The sequence below is a fragment of the Humulus lupulus genome, chromosome 3 (assembly GCF_963169125.1).
Source record: "Humulus lupulus chromosome 3, drHumLupu1.1, whole genome shotgun sequence".
Taxonomy (NCBI): domain Eukaryota; kingdom Viridiplantae; phylum Streptophyta; class Magnoliopsida; order Rosales; family Cannabaceae; genus Humulus; species Humulus lupulus.
The window spans coordinates 138981502-138997319 of record NC_084795.1 but is presented as its reverse complement, the minus strand read 5'-3'; the positions used below and the strand labels follow the sequence as shown (position 1 = coordinate 138997319).

Genomic DNA, 15818 nt, shown 5'->3' with positions numbered 1-15818 from the left:
TTTATTCATAGTTTTCTCAATAGAAATACTTGAAGCTACTATAATGAAATGAAATTGGGATACACAAGCCTTGAGTTTTTATACAAACTAAACTTTCTTGCCGAAGAACTTGATGCTACAAGAAATAACTATTTTAATAACATAGGATTTGGACATTATTGAAAAAACGCCATCATAAATAGAGAAAAAAATGGTGCCAAATAATTGACGTTAAAAAAAAGGTGCCCTCCTTCCTTTACTTTTGGGACATTTCTCTTCACAAAATAAAGAAAGAACCTAAACTTAACCATAACGCCACCCAACCTCCCCTCTCATGACTCACTCTCAGACTTCGTTCTAGGGCTGTGCAGAAATTTTTACAACCCGCCCAACCCGAATAATCCGCCCAAACCAATCCGAAAAAACCGCCAAAAAACGCAACCCGAATAAACCGACTAAAATTTAAACCGCCCAATTGTTACATTGGGCGGGTTGAAAATAATTATCAACCCGCCCAATATATCCCAACCCGCCCAATTAAAAATTTATTATTTTTAATATATTCAAATAAATATATAAATTAATTAAGTTTTGTTTTAATTTTTTTACTATAAATTTAAAATATTGTTTTAACCTTAAAAAGATAAACTTCACATCATTAGTACTAGTATCTAAAAGACAAAAATGTAAAAAAAAAAAATACCACTTTTGTTTTGGTGGATTGACTCGACCAACCCGCCCATAAAAAATACAATTTCGGTTTGGGCAGGTTAACCCAACCAACCTGCCCAAATTATTGGACAGTTAAAATTTTTTCTTAATTAGGCAAGTTACGGATCACTTTTGCTAACCCGATTATGACATCCTAACACGACCAATGCTCAGCCCTGTACGTTCTTCTCCCATTCTCAGTGGCGGCGCTCTCTCTCCACCCTCCCACGCACGTCACAGCTCTCCTCCACCCACGGTCAGACGGTCCCACTCCCTCCCATCGACTCTCCGGTCTTCACCCCACTGCGACGGCTCACTCGGCGGTTCCATAATCCCACGGCGTCGCTATCCACCCCATCGGCCACACACATTACAGGCAGAAACCCTCTCTCGTCTTGACCTCTCTTTGGTAAAGTTAACTTGCAACTTTGATTCTGTATACAGATCTCATTCTATATATATATATATATACATATTACATATGTAAATAATATTTTTCTTGATAAAAAATTGAGATATATATTTTGTTTTGGCTTAGTTTTGTAGACAAATTTGTGTTTACCAGCCACCTAGGGATATGGTCTTCTCTTGCTTCTTTTCGGATAGCTTCTCGCTTTGATTTTCTATCAATATTTGTACTCATATACTTGATGAACCCTTCTCAAGATCCTACAGAAGACGAGATATTTCAACGGCTTCGCCTATCTTGCTTCGCTAGGTCTTTTTTTCCCATAGCTTCTTCTTCAAAACCAGTGCCCCTTTTTCAGAGGATTATCTTCTTTTATTGCCACTCAGTTTGACCCTTTTATTAAATTTAATTTTTAAGATCATTGTTGTTATTTTATTGAAACTACAATGTGTATATAGTCTGAAAGCTTTATGCTTTGATGTGTATAAAATTTGATTTAGAGTATATATGAGTATGCTACCACGTCGCATTTGTTGTAGATCTGATGTGAATTTTCGCTGTTTCACCATTAGAGATGCAGATTCTAGGTTACTTGCTATCAGTTAGAGTCGTAATTATTATATTGATTTTTGAATTTTTAGTATAAATAATAAATTTAGAAAAACCCTGATTAGATAGCTTTCATCATAATATGTAAATTTGTAATGAAATTTTGTTTGATCATCATTGGATTGATGTTATTATTTTTTACTTTTTTTTTACAGAATACATACTCTAATAAGGACTATTTTGTTCTCTTGTGGGTGTTGAGGCCTAAGCAGGTATGAGAGAGTATATTGGACTTGAGAAAGATTCATAATAGTAATTTGTATGTTTGGAATAATTTAATATATAATAGCAGCTCATGTTCTTCTGTTTTATGAATGTACCAGAGTACCATATATTATTTCTTAAGTGAGGCATTTCTCTATTTGATATTTGAACATTGAATATGTCTCGTGTCAACTAGGCTTTCCTTGTGTGCGTTGCATAGATGTTTTCCCTGTTAAAAGAAATGAGAACAAATTAAAAAAAAATATACAATCTAATTAACAATAAAGCACACACAAATCTGTAATGAAGACTTGCTTACTATTTCTACTAGGCAGTTCTTATTTTTAGTAATTAATAATATTATATAGACATAATTTTTAGTTTGCTTTTCCTAATCAATTTAATTTTATTAGCATAAAATAAATATTTCAAACCATAATAGATATTTCCATTTCATGTAGCAGATATATATGACCATGCTTATTAATAATTATTAAAATAGTTATAAAACATATATAATTTTTATTAATTGTTATACGAACAATATTATTGGATAGTTCATGTCAGACTCTTATAATTTGCTTTGTTTTTGTTGTATATGTTATTGATCTAGAGTTTTGGATGTGAACATTTCTGCGCTCTCTCCATTTAAGATATCATTCCTATTGATTTTTTTTTACCTATTTACAAATTTAGATAGGATAGTCAAATATAAGTTGTAAGTGTCTGTAGTTGTACTAAGTTCATTTTAGAAGGTAATCATCTTATTAGCATCAGTTCATGTGCAAAGGTTATTTCCTATTCTCTATTTGAGACATATCACTAAGTTAAGAAGCTGTACAAAAGAGAAGGTGTTGGTAGCATCAATTATAGAAGCTTATACTGCCTCTTCAAATTTCAACATAGTAATTCTAGAAGGAAGATGATTTCAGATAAGAAGTTCTTCATGAGAGAGATTTTTGGTAAGCAAGCTTCTTTCAACGATCAAGTAATTTTTAGCCTCATGTTTTTACATTTGGTAAAATAAAGAATCTGCAATAATTTTTTCTTTGATTTTTATGATCTAAGTTCTGATTATCCTGAGTTTGATTTTGATTTTAGTTCTGTTTAATATGAATATAGATTCTAATTTTGACTTGTGTTTTCTTTATCAATAGTTTTTCCTTTTTTAATTTTTTTGTTATTATTTTTGAAGCTTATATTGTTTAATTTTTTTACGGATCCCCTGCTGCAGCAAGTCCAATTGGTTTAATTTTTTATTTTACATCATTTTGTTTTCAAATGCAGCTGATGTGCCCTCATTCAATGCACTAATCTTATTTTATTAGTTTCGTTATGCTGAAACTTGAATACTTGCCTTTTTTATTTTTAATTTTTTTAATTTTCAGTGGTTTGTTTGCTCTAGCATGTGTATTTAAATAATTGCTACAAAAGAATTTTGTAAGAAACTCTCACGAAACTCATTTTTGGTATACAATATGATTTTTTTATTTCATTATGCTGAAACTTGAAATCTTTCCATATTTTTTTGGATCTTTAGGTTTTAAGTGGTTTGCTTGCTCTAACAAGTGTATTTAAATGATTTTAAGTTGCCACAAAAGAATTTTTTATAAAAGTTGCATGAAACTCATTTTTGTTATTCAATATGATTTTTTTAACTTTTTTATGCTGAAACTTGAAAACTTGCCATCTTTTTTGGATTTTTGAGTGGTTTGTTTGCTCTAACCAGTGTATTTAAATGATTTTAAGATGCCACAACATATATTTTTTTTAAAAGTTGCATGGAACTCATTTTTTGTATTCAATATGATTTTTTTTAACTTTATTATGCTGAAACTAGATAACTTGCCATATTTTTTGGATTTTTGAGTTTTTAGCCGTTTGTTTGCTCTAACAAGTGTATTTGAATAATTTTAAAATGTCACAAAAGAAATTTTTCAAGAAACTTGCACGAGTCTCATTTTTAGTATACAATCTGATTTTTTTTAGATTTTTTTTTGATGAAAAAAGAATTATATTGAAACACAAACCAAATACAAAGACAAGCTCAAAAAGGTCCCTCAAGCCGAGGATTACATGAGATTAATTTTCTCAAGGAAAGTTACATCTTTGCTTTTCAACTTAGCTCTAGACAAATTATCAATTCTAGCTTTCAAGCAATTTTGCAACAGAGAAACAACTTTGTTAACAGATTAAGAACAGAAATTAAACAAACAATGGTTCCTGTTCCACCAGATCAAATATACTGAAGCTGTTAAACCAGCTGCTAAAACTTTTTGCTGAATACCCTTCGGCTTCCCCACCATCCAATCAACCCAGCCTTTAAAATGAACTGGCCAGATATCCCAGCCCAGCCATTCAGCAACTCGACATCTCACCAGTTGAGAGAATTGGCATTGAAAGAACAGATGTTCATGGCACTCCTGCTGCAATTCGCAAGTAGGACACAGGTCAGAAGGCAGCTGCATATGACATTTTAAAAGTTGTCTCTGGTTAACAAATGCCTCAAAGTAGCTTGCCAAAGTATAAACTAATGCTTGGGCAAGGTCAGATTACACCAAACAACATGAGCAAAAAGAGCTCTTTCCTTGTTAACCAACTGAACATAAAGTTTGCTGGTATTCATCTTGTTGTTCATAGTTGCTTTGTCCAACATCTCACCATTGATGACAGATTTCAGCTTAATTAGCTTACGCCAATACCAGCTCACATCTGACTGAAGTTTGTAATCCCAAATAGTTTGCTCTTTAAGATAAATGGCATCTATCCATTTCACCAAAGAATATCCCGTTTAGTAGAAACAGCCCAGATATATTTAGCTAGTAGCACCATATTCCACTTGGCCCCTTCCTTAAATCCAATACCCCCAAATGCTTAGGAAGGCAAGCTTGATCCCAAGCTGTGAGATGAAGTTTGCTTCTATTTTCATTCCGACTGTTGGTCCCCCAAAGAAACTTCCTGCAAATGTGATCAATCTCACTAATAACACTCTTTGGGAGAAGGAAAATACTCATCCAAAAAGCTCTAATTCCCAATAAAACAGAATGTATAAGTTGAGCTTTTCCAGCAAAGGATAAATGTCTACTGGACCAATGATGTAATTTCAAATGAATCTTCTTTATTATATTAGCACAGTCCCCTGCTTTCCACTTTGTAGGTCTCAGTGGAACTCCAAGGTATTTTAGAGGGAATTCACCTTCAGCATAATGAAGATCCTTCAGAATTTCTTTGGTCTCTGTCTCATTCAAACCTCCAAAATACACTCGGGACTTCTCCAAATTGGCTGTTAAACCAGAAACATCACTAAATGATTGAAAACAATCTTGTATAACCTGAACAGAAGCATTATTGCCCTTGCAAAAAAGCACCAAGTCATCTGCAAAACACAGGCTCACCAAACTCATCTTTTTACATCTAGGATGAAATTTAAAATCCTTATTCTGAGTAGCTTGAATGAGTAGCATAGTAAAATACTCCATAACAAGAACAAATAACAGAGGGGATATCGGGTCCCCTTGTCTCAGCCCCTTCCTACTAGTAAAGCAGCCTTGCACTCTACCATTCGTCAACATTGAATATGACGAATCTTTTAAACAAATCATAATCCAATTAATAAGCTGACTCGGGAAACAAAAGGCTGCAAGAATATCCTCAAAACAATGCCAATCAATTGAGTCATAAGCCTTACTTAGATCAACTTTCATCATACATCTAGGAGAAATATGCTTCCTCTTATACTCTTTAAGGATATCCTGAAAAATAAGGATGTTATGAGCTAAAAGTCTATCCCTAACAAAAGCTCCTTGATTTTGGTGGATTAACAGTGGAAGGATCACATTTAATCTAACCACAAATCATCTTTGAAATACATTTATACAATGTATTGCAGCAAGCTATGGGCCTATAATCCACCGCCGTAGTTGGATTCGCAACTTTAGGAATCAATGACAACATAGCATTATTTAGGCCTTTAGGAAGAGTACCCTGTTGAAAAAAACCCAAAATTGCATTTGATATATCATCACCAATCTCATTCCACATTGCTCTGAAAAAACCCGAACCATAACCATCCGGACCCGGACTCTTGATTGAACCAATGCTAAACATAGCATTTTTTATATCCTTCTTAGTAAATGGTTTTATTAACACCAGCTGATGCTCTAAAGAAAGGATACTACCATGTATAAAACAATCCTTATGAATAGAGCCCGAAGTCTTACTTTGGCTGCCCAAAACACTCCTAAAATGAAGTAAAAAGTGAGCCACAACCTCCTCATAATTCTCAACTATCTGACCATTATCAGTAACAAAAGAGGTTATTCGATGTACTTCCTTTCGCTGTTTCAAACAAGCATGAAAATATGCTGTATTATCGTCCCCAAATCTGAGCCAATTGACTTTGCTTCTTTGTTTAAGGTAACTGTCATAAAATTTGGAATGCTGAACCAGATTACCAAATACTTTCTGTTCCTCAGCTTGAAACTCAGCAGAGTGAGGAGCTTGCTGAAGTTGGACCTGAGCTTGATTGTAATTTTCCTTAGCTACCTGAAATTTGCGATCAACATCTCCAATCTCATTCTTATTAAATTGTCTCAGAACATGGATTAGTCTCTTAAGCTTCACCATAACTCTATCTAACCCCTGAGCAGATACTGGCTTGTTCCAACTTTGTATATCAGTAGGTTTGAAACTTTCATGTTCAATCCACATGTTAAAGAATCTAAAAGGCTTAAAACCAGTATTTACCTCCTGTATTGCCTTAATAAGATAGTAACAATGATCTGAAAAGATGTCCCATTTTATAACAGCAACCGATTCAGGGAAAAGATCAATCCACTCTTCATTCTTAAAAATACGGTCTAATTTAGAGTAAATTCTTGCTCCATTAGTTTGGTTATTATTAGTCCAAGTATAATGAGAACCAATCGACCTAAGTTCATCAGCCAAACCTAAAGCTTTCCACCTTTGAGCATCAACCATTTTAGCTGCAGAAACTGGATGACCCCCAAGTCTATCATCACAATCAAAAACTGAGTTGAAATCCCCTGACATTAACCAAGGTGCAACTGGAAACTTAAGGCAAGATAAGTCATGCCATAACTGAACTCTTTCTAGAATTGTGTTTCTACTATAAACAAATGTCACACAATACTCCCTATGTGTATTGATTTTTTTTAGTTTGATTATGCTGAAACTTGACATATTTTTTGAATTTTTGAATTTTCAGTAGTTTGTTTGCTCTAACATGTGTATTTAAGTGATTTTAAGATACCACAAGAAATTTTTCAAGAAAGTTGCATGAAAGACATTTTTGATATTTGATGCTGAAACAAAAAACTTGCTTTATTTTTTTTAATTTTAGTAGATTTTTTGCTCTAACGTGTATTTAAATGATTTTAAGACGCCACAAGAAATTTTTCAACAAAGTTGCATGAAACTCATTTTTAGTATACAATAGAAAACAAGATTTAAAGAACAAGAGAATAAGATGAGGGCTCACACATTAGTATAGACAAATCAAGAGCTATTGTAGACATAGCAAGCTTCTGCCCCAATTTTCTATAAGGTATTAAATCTTCTTAACATAGAGAAAGAGCAAATATTAGTGCCTATTAGTTATGATGCAACTAGATTGCCAATTGATGCTTTCTTGTGTATGCTTAGAGTTAGCTAGAATGCCAAGTACTTGCAGGTACATGAATTTTATCGATAGTGTCATGAATTTTCAGTTTCTTAAATAACTTCAACATTTTGCCCCGCCCCGATTAGTTTCTTGGAGTGGGGTGGGTCGCCCCGCCCCTTCTTAATCGGGGCGGGTTTGCCCCGCCCCATTTGCATTTTTTTTTAAGAAACATTAAATTATAATTTTAGAATTATTCTTAAACTTAAATATTTTTTTTATTGCAATCCTTATTTTTTACACTTCTTGTCAACTACACTTTCAAATATTTTATTTTATTTTTTATATTATAATTTACAAAAATAATTACAAGAATAAGAATGAATTAAATAAAATATATTTTTCAATATTTACAATTCTTTCATAGAGTAGTTATAGAATAAGTTTTTTTATAAATCTTACACCTAAAGTCTATTTAAAATTAAGGATATTCTAAACCACATATAAAATGTCAATTTTACATATTATGCATATATACAAGTAACATGAGAGAATTGTATTAAATCATATCATTATATCATCATTTAAATCAAGAATTCGCCTAGTATAATGAGAGTTTTTCAAGAGAACAAAGTAAAATAAAACTATCATATGCAACATAGCACGAATCAAATGACTTTTTTCTTCTTTATTGACCTGCTACCTTAATCATCAAGATCAACTATGTATGACTCCTATAAAAAAAATATATGTATTAATAATAGAAGTTAATAATTTATTTGATGACTTATAAAAACTTAATTAAGTACCATAGTTGGTTCTACATCATTATCTTCATCATTCATGGTGACTAGTGGAGTTGCTTCTGAAAAGAAAATAAAAAAAAAATTAATATTGAAATAATACAATAAAATATGAATTTATATATATATATATAAAAAGATAAGTATATTTACCTTTTTTGTCATTTACCAACCAATTTTGAGTGCATATCAATGCTTCTAATGTAAAAGGATGAAGTCTCGCTCGGAGTGAACCCACATGTCTACCGCCAGTACTAAATGTAGATTCCAAAGCAACGGTGCTAATAGGCACAGCAAATATATCTTTGGCAATCATATTCAACACAGGATATTTGAGTCCTGTTACTTTCCAATAATTGCATATATCAAAGAACTCATCAGTCTTAGGTATCAATTTCTCTTCCAAATAGAGTTCGAACTCTGACTTCACATTCTCTACACCATATGCAACTCTAACATATGTGTCAAAGTTAGATAGATCATCTATTTGTGTTTGAGAAGATGCTGATACACTATCCATTTGTTGACTTCTTTCTCTAAGATTAGGAAACTTAGAACTGTACTCTTCTAGTAGCTCATAACAAAGCTTGCGGATCTTCTCAATTTCAATCTCATATTGATCATTTTCATAAATGGTAGGAAAATAATATTCGATCAACATAAATTTATATCTTGGATCCAAAACAACTGCCACAGTCATAAGCCCATGAATCTCTTCCCAATACTTTTGAAACTTAGACATCACTTGAGTTGCCATGTCCCTAGTAAAGGGCTCATCTACTGTCATCCATGCTTTAATTCTCATTTTAATTTGACACATCTTTGGGAAAAAAAGATTAGCTGTAGGATACTTGGTTCCAGAAAACAACCCTGTCACCTCATGAAACACTTCCAACTTGTCACACAATTTTTGAGCTCTAATCCAATCATCTTCTGATGGGGCATATCTAACATACCTTGAATCACGTAGTTTTAATCGTTCAAATACTCTATTGTACAATAAAGCTATGTTGAGCATCAAGTATGTTGAATTCCACCTTGTTTGACAATCAAGTGATAACTTTTTAGTACATGTCACTTCAAGAGAACGAGCAGTGTCCTCAAATTTCTCATACCTCTTTGGTGTGCCCGACCAATAAGCAACACTGTCTCGAATCTTGTCAATGCTATCACCAATAACAGACAAGCCATCCTTGACAATAAGATTCAAAATATGCGCACAACAACGCATGCGAAGTAGCTTTCCTTTTAAAATGAAATAGTTAGAATTAAATTTTTCCTTCAAAAGTGGAATCATTGCATCGTTAGTTGTACAATTATCCACAGTCACTGTACTAATCTTGTCTTCAATATTCCATTCAGATAGACACGAACTCAATGTATTAGTAAGTGTTATAGCATCATGTGGGCATGGTACATACTTAAAACTTATAATCCTACTATGCAACTTCCAAGAGTCATCTATGAAATGAGCTGTCACAGTCATATATCCCCTCTTTTGATGATTAGTAGTCCACATATCAGTGGTTATAGCTATTCTACCTATATTCTTCTCCAAAATTTGGCTACATTTTTCCTTCTCAACCTTGTACATTTTCAAAATATCAGACCTAATTGTATTCCTTGACAACATTTTAAACATAGGGCAAATAGTATTTGAATAGTCTATAAAACCACTATGCTCAACCATCGATAAAGGATATTCATGTAGAATGATCATTTGAGCTAACTTTTTCTCCCTAGTTCAGGATCAAAATTGTAAGTTGTGACTGAAGGACTTGCATTAGGATTAGGATTCATGGCAAGTTGTTCCTTTATTACTGGGCATCTTTTCACATGATCAAACAAATGTTTAGTCCCATTACTACTCTCTCCCCTTAATTTCCTCCCACAATGGTTACAAACTGCCTTCAGTTTATCATCAATATTTTGCAATGTAAAATGATCCCATGCATGAGATGTTCTCTTTCTTTTAGTACTTCTACTCTCACTTTCATCTCTTGTATTTCCTAGAGATTGCCTCTTGTGTATGTGTTGAATGAACATAATCAACATCATCGACAAAATTAGATTCGATAACATCTTGGGTAGACATGTTTAGTGTTTGATCTAACCTACATTATATCCACATAGCAATTAGGAACTGCTTGACTCCAAAAAAATTATACATATGTTAAATATAACTTAAAGATTACAACACATAAATTCTAACCAGTAAAGGCTTTGACCAAGTAAAGGCTTTGACCAAGAAAATAGTGCCACTGACAGTGCTAATGAAACACAATCCGCAGGGGTCCCTGAGTAGAAGAATCATCATGAAATCTATTATTATCAATGACCCCAACCAAAACACAAAACAAAAGTACACATAGCAGAAGCTTTGAATGATTATGAGGCAATCTAATTCCAAAATAACTCAATTTTGATTAAACTTGTTAAAGTTAATATCAAACCAACCATGCTAAGGCATACAACAGCTACAAAAAAAGTTAAAAAATGTTATTTGGCTTCAAAGAAACAGTTACTGCAGAGACAACCAGAATATTATACAATTAACAAAAAATTAAATGTCACCAAAAAAAACGTACTTCATTAAAGATGGTAGAAAAAAGGGTTATTAATACAGTTAAGAGAATAGTTCTATAATACTCAATAGTCCAACAGTCATGGTTACCAAGCTAGTGAACTTGTATAACCAATTCAAGCACTGTTTGGACTTGGTATGCCTCAGGGTGGCTTTACAACTAAAGTCAATGCTTTAGTTTGAACAGTAGTTAACTTAGATATATATATTATTCCATTCCATATATATCTCTCTCTTTTTAACTTTTTTTGAGCTTAAAAAACACCTTCCTCTTTTCGATGATTCAGTGAAAGAGACTGATAAATTAGTCATCAAGATTATTATTCAACTACACCCGGAATGAGAAAGAAGGCAGTCTCCTCCTTCAATGTCATCAAGATAATATTAGTCATCAAGATGATGATGATGATGATGGTGGTGATTATGACAACCACATGGACCAATCATGAATTCTAAGTTAACTAGCTTCAATGTCATATTATAAAAACACAGACTGAAAACGAGAAGGGTATAAAAACACAGACACAATTGCACCTGAAACTTCATAAGCTGTGTTCACAGCGACTGTTTCCACCGAGTTCACAGCAACTGTTTCTCGAAGAGTCACAGAATGACCAGACACCGATTTGTCCCCGAAGAATCCAATTTCAAACAAACAAAAATTCAAATATCCCACTAACAACAAAATACAACCAGTCTTGATGACTAATATTGAAACAATGCAATAAAATATGAATTTATATATTATCAGTCTTGATGACTAATATTATCACTAATACAATAAAATGGGGCTATTGAAATAATACAATAAAATAATACAATCAAGAAGGCAGTCACAGAATCAAGAAGTATTAGTGGGATAATAATGATTCGGGTGTAGTGGGATATTTGACAATCAAGAAGGCAGTCACAGAATCCACAGAAGCAATACCCATCTGAAAAAATGAGTAGAAAATATTTAAAAGAGAGCACTCACCCACCATTACCCAAAACTTAGCAAAGAAGATGGAGAAGGTTGGATCGGCAACAACAGCTTTGGTTTGGAGAAGAAGGGTTTCGTTTTGGGCTTTGGAGAAAAAGGGTTCAGAGTATTGTATAACTCACTTGAGAATAAAATAAAATAAAAAAATAACCGACCTGCCTCGCCTGAATTCATATCTTTGACCCGCCCCGAATTCTGCCCCAATTTTATCAGGGCAATGATGCCCCGCCGGGTCGGGGCTCGACCCGCCCTGCTCCATAGCCCCATTTTGCCATTCCTACTATTGCAGCCTCGATCTTTTGATGTTATTGGTACCATTATTTATGAGATAGACTAGCATCCTTATCAGAATACCTTCCTCATTGGTATTATTAAAGTTGTTGAGGCTGGTGGATTTGTCAGTGTTAAATGTTTTTTCCTCGTTAAATTATTTAAATATATACATGTGGTTTCTACTTATTTTGTCTTAATTTTTGTTTGTCATTTAACGTTGTTGCACATGGTTGTATTTTTTCAGGTGCACAACTTATGTAGAAGTGCATTATTTTGGATGTGTAATAGTGACACAATTTGTTTGAATACTTTTGCTGAATTAGTGTCTTCAAGATAGTGTAATACTTTTTGGATATTGATATTTTAGCTTTTAAGTAGCTAAATTATATTAGGGTTGCAAAACAATATGTTTGAACTTAATTTGAATTTATGTTAAGGTGAACTTGTTCTCATTTTATATTTTATTTTTATTATTGTGGCAACTATTAGTATGATTATAATAAGAAAATAGATGCTTATATTAATAAGGTTTTCTAAATGTCATAACATTACTTTTATAAATGTCATTAACACTAAATATCATAAATACTATGATACTATGAGAAGTTTCTTTTGCAAATGCAATAGTATCAACAAATGTCATTAAAAGCCTTAAAGATAACAATTGAAAATGCTATTGTAAATAAGCATTTGTGGTCTACACATAAGTAGTGATGACAGACACAAAATGTAATAAGATCTTACTATAATATTTATAAAATGCTATAGTATATATTTTTAAAAAAGGTTGCATTACATGTTGTATCAAAAGAGTGATACTTTTAATAACATAGGATGAAATAACTTTAGATTTAACTCTATCTACTTAAATAGATAGTGTTTTAGAAATGCTATTGAAAGACAATTTTCTTGTAGTGTGGAGAAAAATATTAATCTTGAAAGATAGAGGGAGAGTGAGTTCTTTTAGAGAGAGAGAGGTGAGTGATCGTTCACTAATTTACTCATATCATCCCCTTAAATAGTATAGGACCCTCATTAGACTCAATCAATGAGATTAGAGTATTTAAATTTAAGTTTTGGAGCTAAAACACGTAACTGTACGGACAACCAAGGCAATGTGTTGCCTGGTCTACCATTTTTTGGCCGTGCGACGCGAGGCGATGCATCACCGATGCCTCTGTTTTGATGCTCCAATGCTTTTCTCAAAACATGCCCAAATACTCCAAAACTTTTTGGGTATTCTTATATACTCTAAAGAAACACTTTGGACCCAAAAGATGATTTATAAATGCCTATACTAAAAGTCAACTTTCACATGTTGATTTTTGTGAAATCGTTATTATTTTTTCACCTCTTCGTGCCTAAACAATTTTACCATGTATTTAACTAATCACAACATTAGGTTCAATGGATAATAACAAGTGAATCAAGTGACTATTAGTAGTACTCAAATGTGTCCCATTGGAGATATGAGTACTAGTGTCTTACCAAAATAAAGGTTAAAACCAAAATATTTTTTAATAGAACTCAGTCTTGAGAAGACAAGTATTTTAGGGTAACAAAATACTGTAAGAGTTCTATTTATATAGACCTAGGGGTGGTGCCACCCCTATTGAGAATTGTGAGTTATTCTCAAGAAAGGTCTATGAACGAAATGTGCACAGGATCATTAATGATGCAAAGCGAGACAAGTGGTTCTTAAGTGAGCATAACAAATGTATGTGTATTATCACCAGTTTGTTATTAAGGAATAGTGGTACAATGCTTCGACAACCAAAATTTCAAAAAACTTTGTGATAATTACACTAAGGTAAAATTCAAGTCGAAAGACATTTTACTTTATGCACTAATTGTAACACCCCCAATTTCTTGAGGCGTTAACTGAATCATAAAATAAATAAATTTGAAATAAAATACCTTTTATTATAAAGAGAACGAACATGATTGACAACCCAAATGTTTAAAAATAAAGGAAACTCCGAAGTTTTGTAGTTATCGTTAAATAAAAAAAAAACATTTGTAACTAACCAATAATAATACTTAAACCTTAACTTTAAATTCATAGACTCTAACTAAAAACTTGTCTTGAAGAAAATTGAACAATAAATAACTTCCAGATAGACCCGACCCCTTACGATCGTAAAGTCCTTGACATGTACGCCTCCGCCAAATCCCTCAAACTCATTTCCCTATAATCACTTCCTTGCCTTTACTTGCAGCACATAGTACCGTGAGCCAAAACCCAATAAGAAGAGCTGTGTAGGATACAACCCCTTATTTTTAACCAGGTCACATAAAACCATAACAATAAAATATCAAATCATAAATATGTAATCATCAAGCAAAATATTATAATCCAATTTAAATTAGACAATAATGCAGTGAGCACAAAATAACGTAAGCATGTAGTTTTCAACATATTGTAAGCATGCAATTTTGTAACGTAGAATTGCATTTAATAACGTAAGCATGCCACACAATCATACCACACATGCATAAATACACATAACATTCGTTAAACATAATCTACTTTAAGCATAGTATTATATATAACATATTCATACTTAGACATAAGCATAATTAAATCATACAAGCTCTACCATAAACGAGTATGTCAAGCGTACATCCTGCGTACAGGTGTCCACTCTTCTTATCTCGATAGTAGCAGTGATCCACACACACTAATGCGTCCCTTCAAGTATCCTCAGCGAGCCTAGACATATCATATAATATAAAAAGCTTTAAACTCACGCATAGCCAAAACCATAATAAAAATACACCTATGTCTCTCTTAAGGTCAATTCATACTTACTATATCCTTAAGAAAGTCTTAAAACCCTACTGCATAAAACCCCAAACAAAAAGGTACCAATTCATAATCCAAAAGAAGACAAAAGCCAAAAGTCCCCTTTATGGGAAACCAGCACTGTCGTGCCAGGGCATGGGCGCGTTCGCGCTCGTCGCGATTTCTAGAATCACAAATGCGATTTTAACCCAAATTTCCAACCCTGAATTGTAAGGTTTTGACCCAAGTCACCCAATCAATCAACCTAGCATGTTTCTAAAACTTGAAACCCAAATAAAATCAACCCTAAACATCTAATAAACATCCACTAATGAAAAACACAATCAATAACCCCCTTTTCATCATCAAAACCTAAATCTACCATGAAACATAAATAACATGATAAAAAGAACTTATAGGTTGTCGTTTCAGCCACAAGCCCCAATTCCTTCCTCAATTCCCACTGCTAATCCTTCTAGTTCACACAAAGGCCCTCCTCCAATTCCGTAAGCCTAAAAATAATCAGATCAAGAATGTGTGAATTGCCTTTTGATCTGATAACCTAATTCTAAAAGACGTATCTGTGTAAACCTAATGTTGTACCCTAAATACATGAGCTCAATTATCTTGCTCGGGGTACAACTAGCATGAAATAAATAAAGGAGGCAAGACTTCAGAGATATCTTGCCAACTCCAGGTCAATCAGCTCAAGGCTATGTCACTGAATCCGGGACGGCCCAAGATCTTTTAGATCGATTGAAGCGTGGATGACAGAGGTTAAAGTATTCAACGTCCAGTGTCCAGATCGCCTTAACTAAGCCCATGCACGAGTATTGTTTGAGTCAATATGTCTTGATCC

At 33.2% G+C, this 15818-nt stretch overlaps 1 protein-coding gene across 4 annotated transcripts in view; it reads left to right on the top strand.

The window, feature by feature from the left end:
• Window positions 1–630: 630 nt before the first annotated feature.
• The window catches only part of LOC133823176 (uncharacterized), a 33160-nt gene continuing 17972 nt past the window's right edge, over window positions 631–15818 (top strand). Inside the window, exons 1-4 of one of the 4 annotated variants that reach the window (XR_009888169.1) lie at window positions 631–1099; window positions 1864–1920; window positions 2690–2874; window positions 12419–12644. Coding sequence is in view for 1 of the 4 variants with exons in the window: in XM_062255794.1 (XP_062111778.1) it covers window positions 857–1099; window positions 1864–1920; window positions 12419–12511 (393 nt within the window). In the remaining 3 variants the exon portion in view is untranslated. Of the gene's footprint in view, window positions 1100–1863; window positions 1921–2689; window positions 2875–12418; window positions 12645–15818 lie in introns of those variants that run through there. The other 3 variants (XR_009888167.1, XR_009888168.1, XM_062255794.1) reach the window with 3 other exon arrangements.